The sequence below is a fragment of the Erpetoichthys calabaricus genome, chromosome 1 (genome assembly GCF_900747795.2).
Source record: "Erpetoichthys calabaricus chromosome 1, fErpCal1.3, whole genome shotgun sequence".
NCBI lineage: Eukaryota > Metazoa > Chordata > Cladistia > Polypteriformes > Polypteridae > Erpetoichthys > Erpetoichthys calabaricus.
Window position 1 is genome coordinate 294018732 of NC_041394.2, and position 21253 is coordinate 294039984.

Consider the following 21253-nt stretch of genomic DNA (forward strand, 5'->3'; position numbering starts at 1 on the left):
CTTCTTGCTGTCACCCTTACTACATCTCCTGTAGTTTCCCAGCTGTCTGGTAACTCTTCACTGCCTCCCAGTGCCTGTCTCACCTCCTCCCTAAACTCAAACTTGCAGTCTTCCTTTTTCAACTTCCACCATTTGATCCTTGGATCTGCCCTCACTCTCTTCCTCTTCTTGATCTCCAACGTCATCCTACAGACCACCATCCTATGCTGCTTAACTACACTTTCCCCTGCCACCACTTTGCAGTCTTCAATCTTCTTCAGATCAACTCTTCTGCATAGGATGTAATCTACCTGTGTGCATCTTCCTCCACTCTTGTATGTAACCCTATGTTCCTCCCTCTTCTTAAAATATGTATTCACCACAGCCATGTCCATCCTTTTGGCAAAATCCACTACCCTCTGACCTTCTTCATTCCTCTCCTTGACACCATACCTACCCATCACCTCCTTGTCTCCACTGTTCCCTTCACCAACATGCCCATTGAAATCCACTCCAATCACCACTTTCTATACCTTGGGTACACTGTTCATCACTTCAACCAACTCCAAAAATCTTCTTTCTCCCCCATTGTACACCCAACTTGCGGTACATATGTACTAACAACATTCATCAGCACACCTCCAATTTCCAGCTTCATAATCATTACTCTGCCTGACACTCTTTTCAACTCCAAAACACTCTTGACATATTGTTCCTTCAGAATAAGTCCTACTCCATTTCTCCTCCCATCCACACCATGAAAGAACAATTTGAATCCACCTGGCCTTACTCCCCTTCCATTTAGTCTCTTGCACGCACAATATATCAACCTTCCTTCTCTCCATCATATCTGCTAACTCTCTCCCCTTACCAGTCATACTGCCAACATTCAAAGTTCCTACCCTCAGTTCCACTCTCTTTACTTTCCTCCTCTCCTCCTGCCTCTGGACACGTCTCCCCCATCTTCTTCTCCAGCCAACAGTAGCCCAATTTCCGCCAGCACCCTGTTGGCTAACAGTACTGGTGACGGTCGTTGTTAACCCGGGGCTCAACTGATCCGATATGGAAATTTGTATTGTTGTCTGCATATTGATTTGGCAAAATTTTACACCGGATGCCCTTCTTGACGTAACCCTCCCCATTTATCCGGGCTTTATTTATCATCCTACTTGAGATAAAGCAGATATGAGGGGGGCACTTGGGTGTGACTACAGACAGTGAAAGCTCATGTGCCTCAAGGTTTGCATCTTGATTAAAGTGCAGAAAATGAGATAAGTGCTGCTATGAAGTGAAATCCTTAGGCCAACAAAGAATCATCAACTCTGCAAAAAGCAAACTTTTATTCGAAGTAGTAGGAAGTAGTAGTAGTTAATGCTCCATGATTAACACTGGACTGAATTTATAAGAAAAGAGCAAATCAAGAATCTCACCTGCTCATACTGCAAGCTCCGAGAAACACGTTGCCCTTTATTTTCCGATAAAATGCTTAGACGATCCTCATTTTCTAATTGCGTCTGTGTAGCGCGGGATATGCTTCCCACAGACCTTGGTGTTTGTGCTCTTACTTCCATTTCCTTTTCCTGGTTTGATGTTTTCTCAGCTGCTGCTACAAAACAAATAAAAATGCATCAGCATTTAATGAAAATGGTTGTTAAGCCAACCAATCCATCTATCCAACTGATCATTCAATGATCACATACATTCCAGGTCAGGGTGAAAGGGTACTACTGTCCATCCAGCAACAGAGTCAGTTTATAACATACATATCTATGGGATGTGTGAGGAAACCAGAAACAAATGTATACATTAATTTATCAGTATCCTCCATATTTATAAGTTGTGTTAATTTTCCAATATTTTTAAGCTGAGAAAAACTACTTTAAATTGTTCTGTAAACAAAACAAACTGGTGTTAAAGATAAAGCCTGTTTTGTGCCTAGAATTTTACATGACATTACCAACTTCTCCGAGATAGCTTTGTAGAATGTACAGGGTAAGATTCAAAAGTAATGAGCCTTTGTTCAAAAAGACAAATTTATTGAGCAAATCGGTAAAACTAATTAATAGTCTTCAAAATAGGCACCTCCTGCATCAATACACTTTTGTAGGCGGCTTTTCCATGACTCGAAGGTTTTCCTTTCAGCGCTGATTTTAAGCGCGGAAACAAGAAGAAGTCAGAAGGCGACACGTCCGGACTGTAGGGAGGCTGGGGGACCACCGGAACGTTCACCCGGGCCAGGTAGGCGCTCACGATGAAGGCGGTGTGGCTGGGCGCGTTATCATGGTGAAGCTTCCAGCTGTCCTTGATGTCCCTTCGCTTGCGCGCGACGCTTCTTTTCAGCCTTTTCAGGACTTCCAAGTAGTAAGCAGCATTCACGGTCTGTCCTTGCGGGACAAACTCGTAGTGGATATCCCCTTCACTCCGAAGAAGGCAATGAGCATGGTCTTCATCTTCAACGCGTACCGTTGCTCTAACAAACTTTCCATTCCGCCATCTAACGCACTACCGCACAGGGGTTCCCGTCAAGGCCGATCCTACCGCTCCGAAAGCTCGGAGCGCTAGGAGCTCCGTTGCGTTGTGAAGCCAACACCCACCGTCGCCGTCACTGGCAAGTGGGGTGCGCGGTGAGGTACGTTCGCGTCAGAACAAAATGAGGCTCATTACTTTTGAATCCTACCCTGTATGTTAGGTTAAATGGCAAATTGATTCTAAATTGGCTCAGTACTTAGTTGGTGAGGGCATTTGCAGAGAGAATGCCAAGCCATGGAAAGCGAATTCTGCTTTGGACAATAAGCTGCTAGAACAGGTTCCATATCATAGAAGGCAATGGAGAGGGGGTTACAATGTTTATAACAAGAATTATAGACAAGAGGAAGTCCTGCCCAATGAAGCCTGTCATCATGTCCTCTCCTTCCAAAGATAAAAAGACAATGATAGAAAGTTGTTGTCACTTTACCAACAGTCACCATAAGGGACACTTAGTTGTTTACCCTTGCACTATTACAACAACAACAACATTTATTTATATAGGACATTTTCATACAAATGATGTAGCTCAAAGTGCTTTACTACACAAGAGAAATGAACCTCCATTACTTTCCCTGTAGTTGTTTTGGGCAATTTTTCCCTTGCATCAAACAGGCATTCACTTGTTGGCACTCCAACGCTTTTTATGCCTTTTTGTCTATTCTTGCAAGAAATCTTATATAATGACAAAATGTCCATTGTTTGTCCATCTCTTCATGGCTAGCGCAACATAGTAACCTATCCAGCGTCCATCCGTGCCCGTGGGTGGAACAGCAGTTTATATGTGTCAACATTGCTCATGTTATTCAGTGACCTTAAGAATATTTTTAAAAAATGGTTACTTTGAATTAATTCCCTGGGAATTAATAAAATTTAAAATGAATTCTTCATTGTATGTTGAGTGATCACAACATGAGAAAGTAGTTAAAAAAATCAAAGGGCAGAACAAGAAAGAAAGTGATGAGCTAGAATTGTCCAATGAGCAGAGGCAGCAAGAATCACAAACAAAGAGGAATGTAAGGGCTATATTGTCAGATGAACAAAGACAATACAAAGCACAAAGAAACTGGGATATCATGACTAGCATATCCGTTTAGCACAGGTTCCTAAATGCATGACGTGGTCAAAAGAGACAGCCTGCTGTTCACACTGCCACCACTTATCTCCTTCCCTACAATGTTCCCACCAATGAATCTATTGTCATCAGCAATAGTTGTGAACCATTACATACCACTTGTCTGTCTTGCACTGCTAAGCATTTTGCAGTGGAACAACCACCCAATGGGGGATTTTTACAGTGATGTCAAAAGGGAAAAGTAACTCTACGGCCCATTCCAACATGCAATTTTACCTGACAGTTAATGAACCAACTATATACAGTACTGTGCAAAAGTTTTAGGCAGGTGTGAAAAAATGCTGTAAACAAAGAATGCTTTCAAAAATGGAAGTGTTAATCATTTATTTTCATCAATCAACAAAATGCAGTGAATGAACAAAAGAGAAATCTAAATCAAATCAATATTTGGTGTGACCACCCTTTGCCTTCAAAACAGCATCAATTCTTCCAGGCACACTTGCACACAGTTTTTGCAGGAACTCGGCTGGTAGGTTGTTCCAAACATCTTGGAGAACTAACCACAGATCTTCTGTGGATGTAGGCTTCCTCACATCCTTCTTTCTCTTCATGTAATCCCAGATACACTCGATAATGTTGAGATCAGGACTCTGTGGGGGCCATACCATCACTTCCAGGACTTCTTGTTCTTCTTTACGCTGAAGATAGTTCTTAATGGCTATATGTTTGGGGTCGTTGTCCTGCTGCAGAATAAATTTGGGGCCAATCATACGCCTCCCTGATGGTATTTCATGATGGACAAGTATCTGCCTGTATTTCTCAGCATTGAGAACACCATTAATCCTGACCAAATCTCCAACTCCATTTGCAGAAATGCAGCCCCAAACGTTCAAGGAACCTCCACCATGCTTCACTGTTGCCTGCAGACACTCATTATTGTACCGCTCTCCAGCCCTTCGACAAACAAACTGCCTTCTGCTACAGCCAAATATTTCAAATTTTGACTCATCAGTCCAGAGCACCTGCTGCCATTTTTCTGCACCCCAGTTCCTATGTTTTCGTGCATACTTGAGTTGCTTGGCCTTGTTTCCACGTCGGAGGTATGGCTTTTTGGCTGCAACTCTTCCATGAAGACCACTTCTGACCAGACTTCTCCGGACAGTAGATGGGTGTACCTGGGTCCCACTGGTTTCTGCCAGTTCTGAGCTGATGGCACTGCTGGACATCTTCCGATTTCGAAGGGTAATAAGCTTGATGTGTCTTTCATCTGCTGCACTAAGTTTCCTTGGCCGACCACTGCGTCTACGATCCTCAAAGTTGCCCGTTTCTTTCTGCTTCTTCAAAAGAGCTTGAACAGCACATCTTGAAACCCCAGTCTGCTTTGAAATCTTTGTCTGGGAGAGACCTTGCTGATGCAGTATAACTACCTTGTGTCTTGTTGCTTACATTTACATTTACATCATTTAGCAGACGCTCTTATCCAGAGCGACTTACAACAGTGTTTGTTAGTTTTTTCGCATACCCCTTGGGGTCAGAGCGCAGGGTCAGCCATTGTACAGCGCCCCCTGGAGCAATTACAGGTTAAGGGCCTTGATCAAGGGCCCAGCAGAGTAGGATCTCTTTTGGCAGTGACAGGGATTTGAACCAGCAACCTTCGGGATACCAGCGCAGATCCTTAGCCTCAGAGCCACCACTCCGCCCTTGTTGCTGTGCTCAATCTTGCCATGACATGAAACTGTCTTCCACAACCTCACCTTGGTAGCAGAGTTTGGCTGTTCCTCACCCAGTTTTAAACCTCCTACACAGCTGTTTCTGTTTCAGTTAATGACTGTGTTTCAACCTACGCGTGACACTGATGATCATTAGCACCTGTTTGGTATAACTGGTTGATCATACACCTGACTAGAATCATACAAAATCCCTGACTTTGTGCAAGTGAACCTATAAGAATTGATGCTGGCTTGAAGGCAAAAGGTAGTAACACCAAACATTGATTTGATTTAGATTTTTCTTTTGTTCACTCACTTTGTTTATTGTTATCAATTTACAAAATGCAATCATTATTTATATTTCTGAAAGCATTCTTTGTTTACAGCATTTTTTCACACCTGCCTAAAACTTTTGCACAGTACTGTATATTTTATGGAAAACACTAGATTAATCAATCGCTTCTTAGCATTGCATCTGTGGGTTGCCAGAATTGCATCAGCCATATTGTTTTAGAATTAATGCTGCAATTTACCATATTGCCAGTGCATTACTACCAGTTAATGAAGAAATAAGGTTTACCAAAAACATTGTATAAAAAGAAATTTTAGTCAGAATTTATCTATACTCATGACTATACATTTACTTTTTTACAACCCCAATCTGTAAAATAAAGAAGTTAATAACAATAAAATTTTCATATACTATAAACAAATTTTCATTTGACTACCTCAACACCATGGGTGCAGTTTCTGCTCTATGAAACAATTCTGCCTTTAATGGACGCAGTATATTCTCCTGATAGCACGATAAGATATAGATTTTCTTTCCCATTCTTTACTTCCATTTTCTTCCTATTCTGCAATTGAAAAATTGTGCCCATTTTACTAAAGAGGCTTTTCACTAGTACTTTAATAGTTTGAAATTCAATATGAAGAAAACTGTGAAGATAGCTTGGCAGATAAAAGGAAACTGACATCATTTTTTACAGTTCAACACATCATGAACTAACCAAAAAGCATAATTAGATGGAATTGTTTTTTATGGAAGTATTAAAACATGAACCCCAATTTTCAAATAACTAACTATCGTCTTCTGTCTCTGGCATTGATGACTGCTGTTGCCCAGTTTTCACAGTTTATCATTTTTTGTGTTTACCTTACACACTCTTCTACAAAGAGTTAAAATTTCATTCAAGCTTGTTAAATTTATTAGGGCAGTTAAAAAAAAATAATCACACAACCCACTGCGCTGCTGCTTACAAGTGTTGTTTATGTATCCGAGAATAGCTCAGTGTTCCATTATAAAAGTACAAATATGTGAGAGTGAAATAAACTAAGAATACGTTATTTTTAAACTACTGAAACACATCATGTACATGATCTCAGTTATCTCTCCTAGGGTCAGCACTGACCAATGTCCTAGTTTTTACATCTCATTCAGAAATGAGGACTGAATGCTAACTGTCTGCGTATTGCTTGGTTTTATTACACTGAATTTCTTATAAGTTAAACTGCTAGGAACAAAAGAGTAAACCATTTCCCTTAATTTTTTTCAGAAGATAATTCAGAAATTAAACATACTATACTGGGTTAACTTGCAATTTATAGATATTAAAAGGTGGTCTGACAGTACATTCTATTTCCAATCAATCTGTGTTTTATATAGTGATTTATCCTACTGAACACAATCCTAATGCGAATTACAAACACAGAGCTTTACTAGAAATTTATAGACATACATTTTTTTAAATCAGTGATTTACAAACAGGAAATTTAAAACGCACCCTAACCACTAGACCATATGGCTTTTCACTTCTGTATGTGGGACCAAAACTGAATTGACCCTGTCCCACCAATGGATGCCAGCACTCTGAACTAATATGCTTTATAATCAGGGTTTTATTTTATTTAAATGTCTAATATATTTTTGTTCTGTTCTAATGAGATGGTTATTATGATTAGTACTGTTGCCTTATGTATTCATCGTCTTGGGTTCAAATTCCACTCCTTGTTGTTGTCTGTATTGATTCGGCACATCCTTGCTGTGTCTATGTGGGTTTCCTCTGTTTTCTCCAATTTTCCTCCAACATTCCCAAAATTGCTCTGGTAATATTAATTAGTGATTCTAAAATTAGCCCATTTGAGCGTGAGGATGTGTAAGTGGGCCTTGCAATGGACATGCACCTTTTCCAGGGATAGTTCTTTCCTTACCCACAATCCTGTATAGATAGCCTTCGACACACATGACCCTGAACTTGTTCTGTCACCACTAAGGTACAGACTGAAAAGAGCAACAAGGATTAGGAGATGCAAACATTAGTCAAAAAATAAACAGACAAGGGGTCAAAACCAAAAAGTCAAACTTTTTCTGTTGTCAAGCCAAAAGGGACATTCAAAGATTGTGAGTCAAAGAGGAAAGCTACATTTTTTTTTGCCACAAATAACACTACAAAATGTAACTGGAAATCTTTTCCAAAGTATTTATAAGCTAGAATATTAAGAGTAGCAAAATGCAACAGGTTTTTATACTGTTACGATAACAACATAGTGATGCCAAGCCTAGACGTTCATGTTTAATGGCAGCAAAGCTAAGGACCAAGATAAAGACTTGACTCTCATTCTTCATTGGGGGGATGCTATGGAGAGGATCAGCAGCTTTAAATTTCTTGAAATCAACATTACTGCCAACCTAAAGTGGGCACAACACATCCCAGCTACAGTTAGGAAGGCACAACAATATCTTTATTCTTTTGAGCATTTGAGAAAAGACAAGGGGCCTCACGTACTGTATAACACCTTGTATAGAATTCATACTAAAACATGGCATAAGGACAAAACTAGAAATGTGCATATACACAAAAAAATTCACATGCATAAAACTGTGCGTAAGCAAAGTTCCACGCGCTTCCCCTTTATAAATCCCAATCAACGTGAATTTTAATGCACATGCACAAGCCTACAGTCCCACCAAGACTCCTCCCAGAATTGTCTATTTGAATATGTAAATCAATATAAATAGCCCCTTCTGTTCAGTGTTTTGTTAAACACTGCTTTTGCAATGGTAAAAGCATGTGTTAAAAAGAAGAATTTCAGCGAATACAAAACAGAGGTCCTGCTCAGTGAAGTGTAGGCAAAGAAAAACATACTATTTGGTAGCTTAAGCAACAGTATAAGCAAGAAGTGGCACAGCATGGCGGGTGCTTTCAAGAGTTCAAGTTCAGAAAGTCACACAGTGCTCGGAATAAAAAAACAAGTGGTCATATATCAAAGTCGATGTGAAAAGGCAAGTCGCAGCCCACAGTCTGAAAAAAAAGGTCTGTTGTCAAGATTAAAGTCAAAATGTTGATATTGTAGTTTATTTTGTTATTAAAATAGAACATTGTAAACTTCATCTTAAAATTGAAGTTTAATTTACTAGAGTTTCTCAAACCTCATCGTAACTAAAGAAGCATGTTAAATGCTTTGTATTCTAAGTGTTCTCCAACCCAGTTGTTAATTGCTCCATGCTACTTAAATGGGCTCCCTCACACACTGACAGGAGCACGCAGACAGTGATTGCCACACAGAATTACAGTTCTCCGGACATTATAGAATACTGAGATGTATACCTGATATCATTTTCATGATGAAATATATTAAAGGATGAATTAAACATGTGGGAGCATATTGGCACAGCGGTAGCTGGTGACCTGCCCAGGGATTGTTCTTGCCTCACATACAATGCGACCCTGGATAGAATAATTTATTGCATTAGTACTGTGTCTATCAAATGTACCCACCCCCAGTTCCTGTCCTTCCATTTTGTTTCTCCAAGTGACCCGTCACCAGGCAATAAGTGTCTGTAATAAATGTAAAACCAGTTGTAAGCTTAGAACACAGATTTTTCAAAATACTTAAGGAACATTGAAAAATCTTCATTATAAATGCTTAATTATTCCATCTATCCAGGGTCACGCCAGTCCCAGCAAACATCGAGCATGAGGCAAGAATTATCCCAAGGTGAAGAATACAAGCATACACATATACCAGTAGCATCAATTTAGCATCACCAAAACCCTAACCTAAATGCCTTGGAAGGAAACCGAAGCACACAGAAGAAACTCACCAGGAAAACATACAAACTCCAGACAAGGGATACCCAACATATGACCCCCTTACTGCTAGACAGAAGTGCTTCTGCCACACTACCATGCCCAGACATATTTAATTATTAACAGTATACATTAGTTAAATTAAGCTAACAATTTATCTGTAGTGCTGGGCAGTATACCGGTTCATACCAAAAACCTTTTTTTATTTTTGTTATGATATGGATTTTTCTTATACCGCAACACCGGTTTAAATTGCCTAAACAATGTTCGGAACGTGGTGCTGTGGGAAACTGTTTAAGGGGGACCTTTTTCACTGCTACACCACTAAACACATGCAACGGAGTACATGCGTTAGTGGAGGTGTTGCGCGTGAGCTCTTTTTCACTGCTATACTGCTAAACACATGCAACAGAGTACATGCGTTAGTGGAGGTGTTGCACTGGGGCTCTTTTTCACTGCTACACCACTAAACAGGCATGAAATTAACTACATGCGGTAGTGGAGGTATTGCGCAGTGAAAATGGACATAGATCATTCCAAAACTGAAGCTGTAGCAGACAATGACACAGAAGAACTTTTGCAGGAAAAAGAAGTCACGCCTGTTGTCTGGAGATACTTTGGATTGAAAAGGTTGGATGTGGACCATTATGTTCAAATGTGTGAATTCCGTTTCTATACTACTGGATAATACTGCAAGCCAAGTTGTACTTGTTTTATTTTTTTCAATACTGTGTAATGTACCTGGGTACTGTGTAATAGTGTGACGACATGTTGACTTTATTCTCAATATTTCCACTTTAATCTCGACGGTTATGACAAGAATAAAGTCTACATGTTGACTTTATTCTCTTAATTTGTTATTAAAGTAGAGCATCATAAACTAAACTTCATCTTAAAATGAGTATTTAATTTACTAGATTAATTAAATTAATTTCATGATATTCTTGGTCCCTGGACATTTAGAATGCTAAGATAAATACTTGATATAACTTTCATGATGAAATGCATTAAAGCATGTATTAATCATGTGGGGGCACGGTGGCGTGGAGGTTGTACTGCTGCCTCACAACAATGGGGTCCTGGGTGTACCCCACTTTGAATTTGGTGGGTTTACTCGGTGTGCTTCAGTTTCCTTTCAAAGTCATGTAGGATGTGGGGTTTTGTTATGCTATATTGACCCTGTGATGTGCTGGCGCCACATTCAGGATTTGCTCCTGCCTCGCACACAATGCTTTCTGGGATGGGGGCAACACTGAATGGATGGCATAATTAAACATGTATAACAAAGATTTTTTTAAAGTTCTGAACACTCCGTGGTCTAAGTTTATAACTACGTTAAATTTCACAAAGATGTTTATCGTGTGGTGATTGGTTATGTGGAGAACAAAAAAGGAAAGATTTGGTAGGTCAGACAGACAGCATGCATGCAATAAAGAAAGCACGCTCAGAAGAACATGCATTGAATTCTGTGTTCGTGTCTCCAACCACCAGATCACAAACCCAATATTTACACAATATTTAAACCTATGCGATACCCATTCATACATCCAGTTTTTTGGAGCCTCGTCACACATGCCATAAAGTTCTCTACACTGAATGTACACCTGGGGACCCTTACTGCGAGGGAGCAGCACTACCGCCTCACTACTGTGCATGTTTAATACCTGCTTTAATGCATTTCATCATGAAAATTTATCTTAGCATTCTACATTTTCAGAAAGCAGGAATATCATGAAGTGAATGTATTCTATGCGGCGATCGCTGCCAGTGCCTCCTCTTAGTGCACAGGAAGTCAGTTTAAGAAGCGCGTAGCGATTAATAACTGGGTCAGGGAACACTTAACACAAAGCATTTAATGTGCTACATTAACTTATGACAGGGTTTGAGAAAATCTAGTAAATTAAACATTAATTTTAGGATCAAGTTTAGTTTACGACATTCTACTTTAATGACAAAATAAATTATGAGAATAAAGTGGAAATGTCGACTTTAATCTCAACATATAGTTTTTATTTTTTTCACCGTGTCCGTATTTTTTTCTTCTTCACCGTGGCCCTAATACGCTTCCGTAGGGCTATATGGCTGAAATTATCGGCACCCCTGGAATTTTCCCAGAAAATGCACCATTTCTCCCAGAAAATTATTGCAATTACAAATGTTTTTGTATATACATGTTTATTTCCTTTATGTGCATTGGAACAACAAAAAAAAACAGAGATAAAAAGCCAAATCTGACATCATGTCACACAGAACTCCAAAAATGGGCCGGACAAAATTATTGGCATCCTTTCAAAATTGTGGGTAAATCGTTTTATTTCAAGCATATGATGCTCGTTTGAACTCATCTGTGGCAAGAAACAGGTGCTAGCAATATAGCAATCACACCTGAAGCCAGTTAAAATCGAGAAAAGTTGACTCAACCTTTCTGTTGTGTGTCTGAGTGTGCCACACTAAGCATGGAGAACAGAAAGAAGAGCAGAGAATTGTCTGACGACTTGAGAACAAAAATTGTGGAAAAATATCAACAATCTCAAGGCTACAAGTCCATCTCCAGAGATCTTCATGTTCCTTTGTCCACTGTGCGCAACAAAATCAAGAAGTTCACAACACATGGCACTGTAGCTAATCTCCCTGGACGTGGACGGAAGAGAAAAATTGATAAAAGACTGCAACGAAGGATAGTCCAAATGGTGGATAAACAGCCCCAATCAACTTCAAAACATATTCAAGCTGTTCTGCAGACTCAGGGTGCAACAGTGTCAGCTCGAACTATCCGTCGACATCTGAACGAAATGAAATGCTATAGCAGGAGAGCCAGGAGGACCCCACTGCTGACACAGAAACATAAAAAAGCCAGACTGGAGTTTGCCAAAATGTACTTGAGGAAGCCAAAATCCTTCTGGGCGAACGTCTTGTGGACAGATGAGACCAAGGTAGAGCTTTTTGGTAAAGCTCATCATTCTACTATTTACAGAAAACAGAATGAGGCCTACGAAGAAAACAACACAGTACCTACAGTCAAACATGGTGGAGGTTCTAAGATGTTTTGGGGATGTTTTGCTGCCTCTGGCACTGGATGCCTTGACTGTGTGCAAGGCATCATGAAATCTGAAGACTACCAAAAGATATCGGGGCGCAATGTAGGGCCCAGTGTCAGAAAGATGGGTCTGCGTCAGAAGTCACGGGTGTTCCAGCAGGACAATGACCCCAAACATACCTCTAAAAGCACTCAGAAATGGTTGAAGACAAAGCGCTGGAGAGTTCTGAAGTCACCAGCAATGAGTCCGGATCTAAATCCGATTGAACACTTATGGAGAGATCTCAAAATTGCTGTTGGGAGAAGGCGCCCTTCAAATCTGAGAAACTTTGAGCAGTTTGCAAAAGAAGAGTGGACAGAAATTCCAGCTAAGAGGTGTAACAAGCTTGTTGATGGTTATAGCGCTTGATTTCAGTTACTTTTTCCAAAGGGCGTGCAACCAAATATTAAGTAGAGGGTGCCAATAATTTTGTCCAGCCTGGTTTTTGAGTTTTGTGTGAAGTTATGTCAGATTTGGCTTTTTTTTTCTGTTTTTTTGTGTTGTTCCAATGCACATAAAGGAAATAAACATGTGTATACCAAAACATTTGTAATTGCAACAATTTTCTGGGAGAAATGCTGCATTTTTAAGGAAAATTCCAGGGGTGCTGATAATGTCGGCCATGACTGTAGCTTAGCTTGAAGCAAGGTCCATATTAATGCAGTTTGCCTTAATGATGGTTCAGTTGGTAAAGATGTCATCACCAAATTGCACTTGTTTTATTTTATTTTAATTTGGTGAATACTGTGTAATGCGCCTGGGTTTTGAAGTCTTGGAAGTAATAGTATTATTACTGGAAGTTTCACTATTATTTATTGTATTGTTATTATTTATTAGTTTAAATATTATGCAGTTTAATGATGGCAAAGTTGTTTAACATGTCAGTGGACAGAGATTATTAACATTAACAAAGTGTAGTTGATTTACAAAAAAATTTTACTATTTATTCCTTTTCTAAGACATGTTCAGTGCAATACAACTTTTGACAAGCACCTCTATTTTACTAAGTCTAAATGCCTCTTTGGATGGTTTAAATATGTTGTCAAAATTTTAGTTTAAGTTGTTTGCAAACTTTGTTCAATAAAAAGGCTCTATATTTTGACTGCATCTGTCATGCAATGTGATTCCTTCTCTTCGTTAGTGCCACCCCCTTGGAAACTATCACTTTATGGGTCCATGCAAACCTGTATTAATACTTGTGTGCACATTAAAATGTTTTTTTGTTGTTATTCTTGGCCAGTAATTGCAGTGGAAAATGTGGTTAACATCCACTCATGCATAGGAAAAAATATAGTCCAATACCGTGAAACCAGTATAATTTTGAAAAATACCCTGATATAGAATTTTGGTCATACCACCCAGCACTATTTATCTGTAAAATGTAATGTACATACTTTAATGCATTTCATCATAAAAATGATATCAAGTATATATTCTAGTATTCTAACAGCACACAGCTCCAAGAAGACAGCACTTGGAAATCTAAATCAACTTAGAAGCCAGTCATCATCATGGGACAAGAAATCAGCACCATCTGTAAATAGCCGCTCTCTTCTAATTCTTCCATTTGTGATGTCTTCTAACAACTCTAAAGCAGCCATGGTAGTTGGAATAGTTTGGCTATTCTGTGCACCATTATATTGTTACAGAAAGATTACAATCAAGCACCTTAAATTTGTAAACAATATGCAATTCATTTTGTTATATTTGATAAAGACTGCAACATGGATCCAAATATGAAAATGAAAGGGAAACCGCACAAAAACAGTAGCACTGCTTTGATGCTGGGGGTCGTCCATTTGCAAAACCAAGCAGAGATACAGGTATGTGTACGCATGGTGTGAGGCTGCCATGAAAATGCGTGACTTTACACCAAGTTCAGTTTTTATACATCTTGAAGTGAGCGTGGAAACAGGTGTACACAACATTTTTGTGAGTACACAATCTTTATAATGAGGCCCCATGTGTCTTCATCTGTGCTTACCAACTTCTACAGATGTAAAATGCAATCCATCCTCACTAGCTGCATTACATCCTTGTGGAACACCTGCTCAGCTCAGGACACCAAAGTACTACAGAGACTGATGACGGTGCGTACTGTTAAGAACACACATAACATACACTACCACAGAAGGCAAAACAGTATTGTTAAACACCTTAAGCATTCCTGCATGATTTTCCTCCTTTCACCATTCTGACAAACAGTATAGAACCATTAGCACTCACACCACTAGGGACATTTTTTATCCACAGTTTATCACAGTGACAAATACCTGACTCTTTTTATATATATACTAGTCATTTAGCCCATTACAATAACGGGTGCTAGAACAGTAGTGCATAAACATTAGTAGGAACAGTCTATATTAAATGGCGAGGGACTTTGACCTCATTCTTTTTGTTGGTCGTACTTTTCTTTCTTTCAGCCTTTCTTTTGTTGATGTTTACTTGCTGAGCTGACTGTTCTTCGTGGGCCGCCGCCGTGTATTGTGTGTCTTTAATTTTCTGTGACAGTAATACTGTCTTGTACGGCTCTATTCAATAAGGGGGTGCACAAAAAGGCGAGTTTCAAAAGGGCGACTTCAATTGAGCGCGGCGAATAAAGGCGTTTGTAGATAATTTAGTTCAAATGGCTCTGGAATATGTGAAGAGCAACAAAGGTGCAGATCTTTATTTACGCGTGCCTTTATTCGCTGCGCCCAATTGAGGTCGCCCTTTTGAGGCTCGCCTTGTTGTGCACAACCTTACTGAAGGATGCCTGTGCGCGCCCTTATTGAAGGATACCGTCTTGTATGTCCGCTGGATTGTACGTCCGTAATATACCTTTAATTTTCTCTGGCGGTAATACAGGCGTGCGCCACGGTAATATGCCTTTAATCTCCTCTGACAGTAATACTGGCTTGTATGTGGCTGTAATATGCGTCACTGTATTGTGTACCTTTAATTTCCTCTCGCAGTAATACTGGTTTGTATTTCCATAAAACGCCTCTAACTTTCTCTGACAGTAATATCGCGCATCGCACCGTGCCCCGTGCATGCGCACATCATCAGAAGACACCCACACACAGACACCTGGACGCACATAGGGATTTTATATATATAGATTTTCATATTTGGTCTATGAGTTTGCTGCATGTTTTTTTTCTTTTGTTGGTACTGTACAAGGTGAGACACAAAAATAACCGGACTGGGCTTGGAGCTTTCCCGGAAAACCGTCTGGAGGTCGGCCGAACGTAAATCATAGAACTATATCCCCTCCTACATGCCCTCTCAAACCGCTGACCAGCTGGGTATATCCTGTGAATGCCTCAGTCAGTATTTGCACAACAATCGCTACACGAGTTGCCGCTATTACGTCGGGTGAAAAAAATCGAACAGCGAATCAACATCAAATTTCAAGCAAAATTAAACAAAATGGCCACAGAAACTTATGAAATGATAAAAACAGTGTATGGTGATAACAGTTTGTCTCACACACAAGTTTTTGAGTGACACAAACGTTTCAAGGAAGGACAAGAAAAAGTGGAAGACGTTCAATGCCCAGGTCGAGAGGGGGGGTGGATGCTTCACCAAGACAACGCTCCCGTGCACAATGCTTTTTCCATAAAGCAGTTTTTGACAAAAACATTCCTGTCCTCGATCATCCTCCCTATTCGGCCAATTTAGCTCCCTGTAATTTTTACTTGTTCCCGAAAATCAAAAATAACCTGAACAGAACACATTTTTCTTTAATGGATGAAGTGAAGACAAAAACGGCAAGCATGTTGAACAGCCTCAAGCAAGATGACTTCCAGCACTGTTTCAATCAATGGAAGATACGTATGGAGCGGTGTAAAGATTGGGAGGGGGAGTATATAGAAGGTGACAATGTTTAGAAAGCTGTAATTCATCAATAAATATATACTTTTTTTACCAATCCGGTTATTTTGTAATATTTTATTTTGGGAGTTGTGCAAGTAAGAATTCCATTGTACTACCTACACATGACACAACTCTTGAACTATGAAAGTTATACAAGTGTGTATTATGTATATACAATTAGTGCTGTTTTTAAAGTTTCTTATGGTTCACAAAAAGTACACCCACATTTGGCACCTCCCGCATTTGATTCTTTGCAACAAGACTGGTGTGATAACCACTGAAATACAAAAAAGGAAGTTAAGAAAAAATAATATTCTTTTATTGATTGTAGTATTTTTTACATTTACACACCAAGTTGCTTCAACTAGGCTCTAGTAAGTTTGAACCTTTTCCACTGATGGCTGCTGCTGGTTTCACGCTGTGCTCATCCCTAACACTTTCCCCTGCAAGACTTTGAGGCCAAGCCCAGTCACTTCATGTGGGTGACTGTGTTAGTAGACTCTTGTCCTCAAACACTGCCCAAATTCGGACTACCTGGACACATTCTTTCCCCACATTGCTTATATTAAGGCTGTCCTGGTAGAACTCAGATTGTTCTCAGACCCTCATCTTTGCCTGACTTTCAGAATGATATGACAGGGGCTCCTAGTAAATAAGTTTAAGTATTTCAGGACAGAGGAGGAGTTTAAGGTATCTCTGTGTCTTTCTCACAAGGATCATTGATGTTTTTGCCTACAGTGATTCTTGCAGTGTAGCTGCCAACTGGAAGTAAAACCTGCAGTATGTTTGCAGAAAAAGCAACTGATAAATCAGTTAATCTATACTATATATCATATATAATCTATATCCTCATCTATGGTCACACACTGTAGGTAGTGCGCAGTTAAGTTTGTTGGTACCAGAATCAACTGCAGGTTTGCTAAGCTCTGTGATGAGTGTGGAGCTTGAAAGTTGCTGTTGCTTTGGATTGAGTATAGCCAGTTAAACTGGCGTGGCAAGTACAATCATGGAAGACATCCTTAGGGCAGATGACAGATAAGCTGGAATGATTATGCTCAACAGATGGTCTCTGAATTTGTAGTGAACAGGAAACAGAAATTTGTTTAACCCCCTTAAACCATGTCCTCTCACTAGGAGAAGGATAAAAAGCATCAGTGTCAAAGTCCAAGTTGCTTCCTGCCCAAATCCCGGGGCAAACTGCTGGATTTAGGAGACAGTAATCATAACCAATGTGCCACCATGCCACATCTAATCTAGAGCCTGAAGCCGATTGCCAACTGCTTGTCATGGGTCTATCACACACTGTGACAAATATATTCTTTATTTGGGATATTGCTGATGTACTAAATATTCCTGAAATATACCTAAAAACTAGCAACTGCAAAATGGGGAAAAAAGAACAGCAGTATCTATAAATAGCAGAATATTTGCTCTTTTGGTGTTGGTAGTACCTAAATAAAATGTGATCCATATCAAATTTGAAAGAGGATAGTTCATGATAACTTTTTTTGTAAATCTTGACAAAAAAACATTCCAAGTGAGGCAAAAAGATAAAAAGCCAATACTTGAGAACAGATGGGAAAATGAACCTGCTGGGAAGCATGAATCATGCCATGAAAAACTTTCACACAGACTACAGAAAAAAATAAAATCTAAATAAATAAAGAATCCTGTCTGCTCGAAGCCTTAGGGGGGCCCAGCCCAGGAGGTTTACAATTTCTTTTACTCTTCTCTAGATCTCACAATTACCTACCTCCAATGCAAAAAGAGCCATCATCAATCCTCTGGACCAGCAGGTTCTTGACATTAAGAGTAACAGGCATTGGTCCTGGGGCTGAAGAGTTTATACGAGGGCTGTCATCCTTTGCAGATTAAAGAGAGAGGAAGAGAGCACTTAATTTAATATTTTATGTTGAAATTAGATAATACATAAAGACCCCCTCCCACCCAAAAAAACACCTTATAAATCCTTTTTCATGGTGAATGACATCAAAAGTCTTTTACAGGTACAGTACAAAGCTATTACTCTTACAACTCAGTTCCAGGCAGGTTAGGTGGCTTATACAGGGTCTCACAATGAAAATTAAACCTGATACATAACTGCAAACACTCATGGTTTCAAAAGCCAACAGCTTTGAAGCATAAAATAAATGGCACATCTATGAAATCATGTCACTTCAATATTTTTGTTTTTTAGATACCAAACGTTTTGCACAATGGTGGGAAATAACACCTAACCCACCCCTACCAGACACAGATAGATGTATGTGCTGCATTGTAACTGTATGGCAGCTCCTGTAATCTTAAGGTCCACAGTGAATGTTCTTGAGGTATCTCACTTGAGTTTGAGTCGAAAAGTTAACAATTATAAGCATAAGCAAAGGTCCACACTACGTCAAAAATCCTGATTTCTATCGCCATCCTTTCCAAATGTAGCAATGTGTTTTTGACTTTACAAATAACCTTTTAAAATCAAGCAGCTACACTAACTAACTCTACATTTATTACTCAATTGATTTTGAACTAATAAACAAACAATTCATCCATCCATCCATTATCCAACCAGCTATATCCTAACTACAGGGTCACGGGGGTCTGCTGGAGCCAATCCCAGCCAACACTGGGCGCAAGGCAGGAAACAAACCCCGGGCAGGGCCCCAGCCCACCGCAGACAAACAATTCATTTCCCACAAAACCCTTTTCATCACCCTTGTCTAGTCTGTTACAATTTTGTTCATCTCACGTCTGTCTAATTATGGATATCATATCCAAAGCCATCTTGCAGATGCTCAACACATATGGTAGATCTAAACAGTTTTTCTGGATTTAGTCCACGTAGAGTACATAGGTCATATGGCAGTACAGGTCCAATCAGTATAATCAAACACAGCTGGACTCAAATGAAGGTGATCTCAAGGATGATCAGAAGAAATGGAAAGCACCTGAGTTAAATATATAAGTGTCACAGCAAAGGGTCTGAATACTTAGGACCATGTGATATTTCAGTTTTTCTTTTTTAATAAATCTGCAACAATTTCAAAAATTCTTTTTTTTGTCTGTCAATGTGGGGTGCTATGTGTACATTAATGAGGGAAAAATTAATTTAAATGATTTTAGCAAATGGCTGATATATAACAGAGTGAAAAATTGAAGGGGGTCTGAATACTTTCCGTACCCACTGTATATATATATCTCATAAACGGAGCTGCGTGAAAACCCTATTTAAACGAGTCCACACGCATTGTAATACTGTACCAAGGAAACAAAAATTAATGAGAGACGCTATCTCTTCCAACTTTTCACCTCGAACGGATACTCAAAAACATTCATTAATCGGAGTCTACACAGCAGACGCCAAAGGAATCAGCATACAATCGACTTAAATCAGAACCCTCACCCCACCTGGCATTCACTCCCGTATCACCATAATGTGTCAGAAGGCACGGCACGCACCCTGACCAAGTGGGGCATCAGAATAGCACATAAACCCACGAACAATCTGCGCATGGTCCTGTTTAATGCTAAAAACAAGAAATCGACAGCCGAAACACAAAACGCAGTTTATAGTATTCCATGCAATTCTTGCTCAGCGGTATACATAGGACAAACGTCAAAAAGAATTTCAACACGTGTACAGGAACATCGCAACGCCGTCAGAAGAAAGGACGCACTATCTTTGATATATGCACATACTAAATTGACAGGACACACATTCAACTGGGACAACGTAAAAGTAAAATTTAAGGCCAGTACTAAAAGTGCCAGAGAGTTGGCCGAGTCTTGGCTATCACATGAAAACGCCATCAACAGACACTTGGACATAAATCCAGCATATGCCAACTTAAGAAGGACATGTACACAATAATTAAACTATACAACACCCCCCCCCCCCCCCCCGATCATACTGACTTAGTCACCTCCTCCTATTGTGGAGGCTGGCCCGGACACAGACAGGCAGACATCGTTGGTTCAAACCCACACATGTTTATTTACAATATATTACTATTTACAAGGTGCACACAACCCCAGTACTTCCCCAAAGTCCAGGCATATATACCCAATGATGCCTCTCTCTTCAGGCTGCATCCTTTCCTCTCCTCCCAAGCTCCGTCCTTCTCTGCTCCCGACTCAAGCCAACAAATGGATGGAGGCGGCCCCTTTTATAATCACCCAGACGTGCTCCAGGTGCCTCCCGATTAACCTCCGCCAGCACTCCCCAGTGTGGCGGAAGTACCGGCCGCACACCCGGAAGCACTCCAGGTGTCTCTGGTTGAATTCCCCCCAGCACTTTCTGGTGTGGTGGAAGTGCTGAGGACCAGGGCTCTACAGGCATCGGGGCACCCCCTGCCAGTGACCATGGACCCCTATAGGGTTGAGCTTCCAAACTCAGTTCCCGTGGTCCCCAAAGCCATTAGGGCGGTTGCCCCCTCGTGGTCTGGAGGAGGCGTAATCCCTCCTCCGGTCCTTCTATATATATATATATATATACACACACACAGAGAGAGAGAGAGAGAGAGTAGATAAAGGTCGCAATCCCAGGAGGGGGACTGCATAAAAAAATGAGTAAATTCAGTTAGGATACATTTCTCAAACTGGCTCACTACACAAAATCACCTCTGATTATTTTGCACACTGGAAAAAAGTGTAAGATGCTCTAGAGACTGAAGTGGACAGCACCCATGGCATGGGATTGGTGTCCTGAGGAGACAAGTAAGAGGAACTTGTCAAATGAGGTGATCTCCATCAGAAGACAGATGGAAAGGGAATGTCACCAAAGGGCCTGAGCTTGTATTGGATCTAGGGAAAGTGATTTCCTATACAGTAGATATTGTGAATGGGAGCTGAGTATGCTTGGTGCCCAAAATGTGGATATGCTATATAGCACACCATAAGGTAAGCATAGTAAACAGACAGATTGGCTATGGTTTTCAGGAA

At 40.1% G+C, this 21253-nt stretch overlaps 1 protein-coding gene across 1 annotated transcript in view; it reads right to left on the reverse strand.

The window, feature by feature from the left end:
- The window catches only part of bltp3b (bridge-like lipid transfer protein family member 3B), a 243416-nt gene that overhangs the window by 11850 nt on the left and 210313 nt on the right, over nt 1-21253 (reverse strand). Inside the window, exons 19-20 of the mRNA XM_028816858.2 lie at nt 18072-18180; nt 1410-1585 (exon numbers count right to left, since the gene is read on the reverse strand). Coding sequence (XP_028672691.1) covers nt 1410-1585; nt 18072-18180 — 285 coding nt within the window. The remainder of the gene's footprint in view (nt 1-1409; nt 1586-18071; nt 18181-21253) is intronic.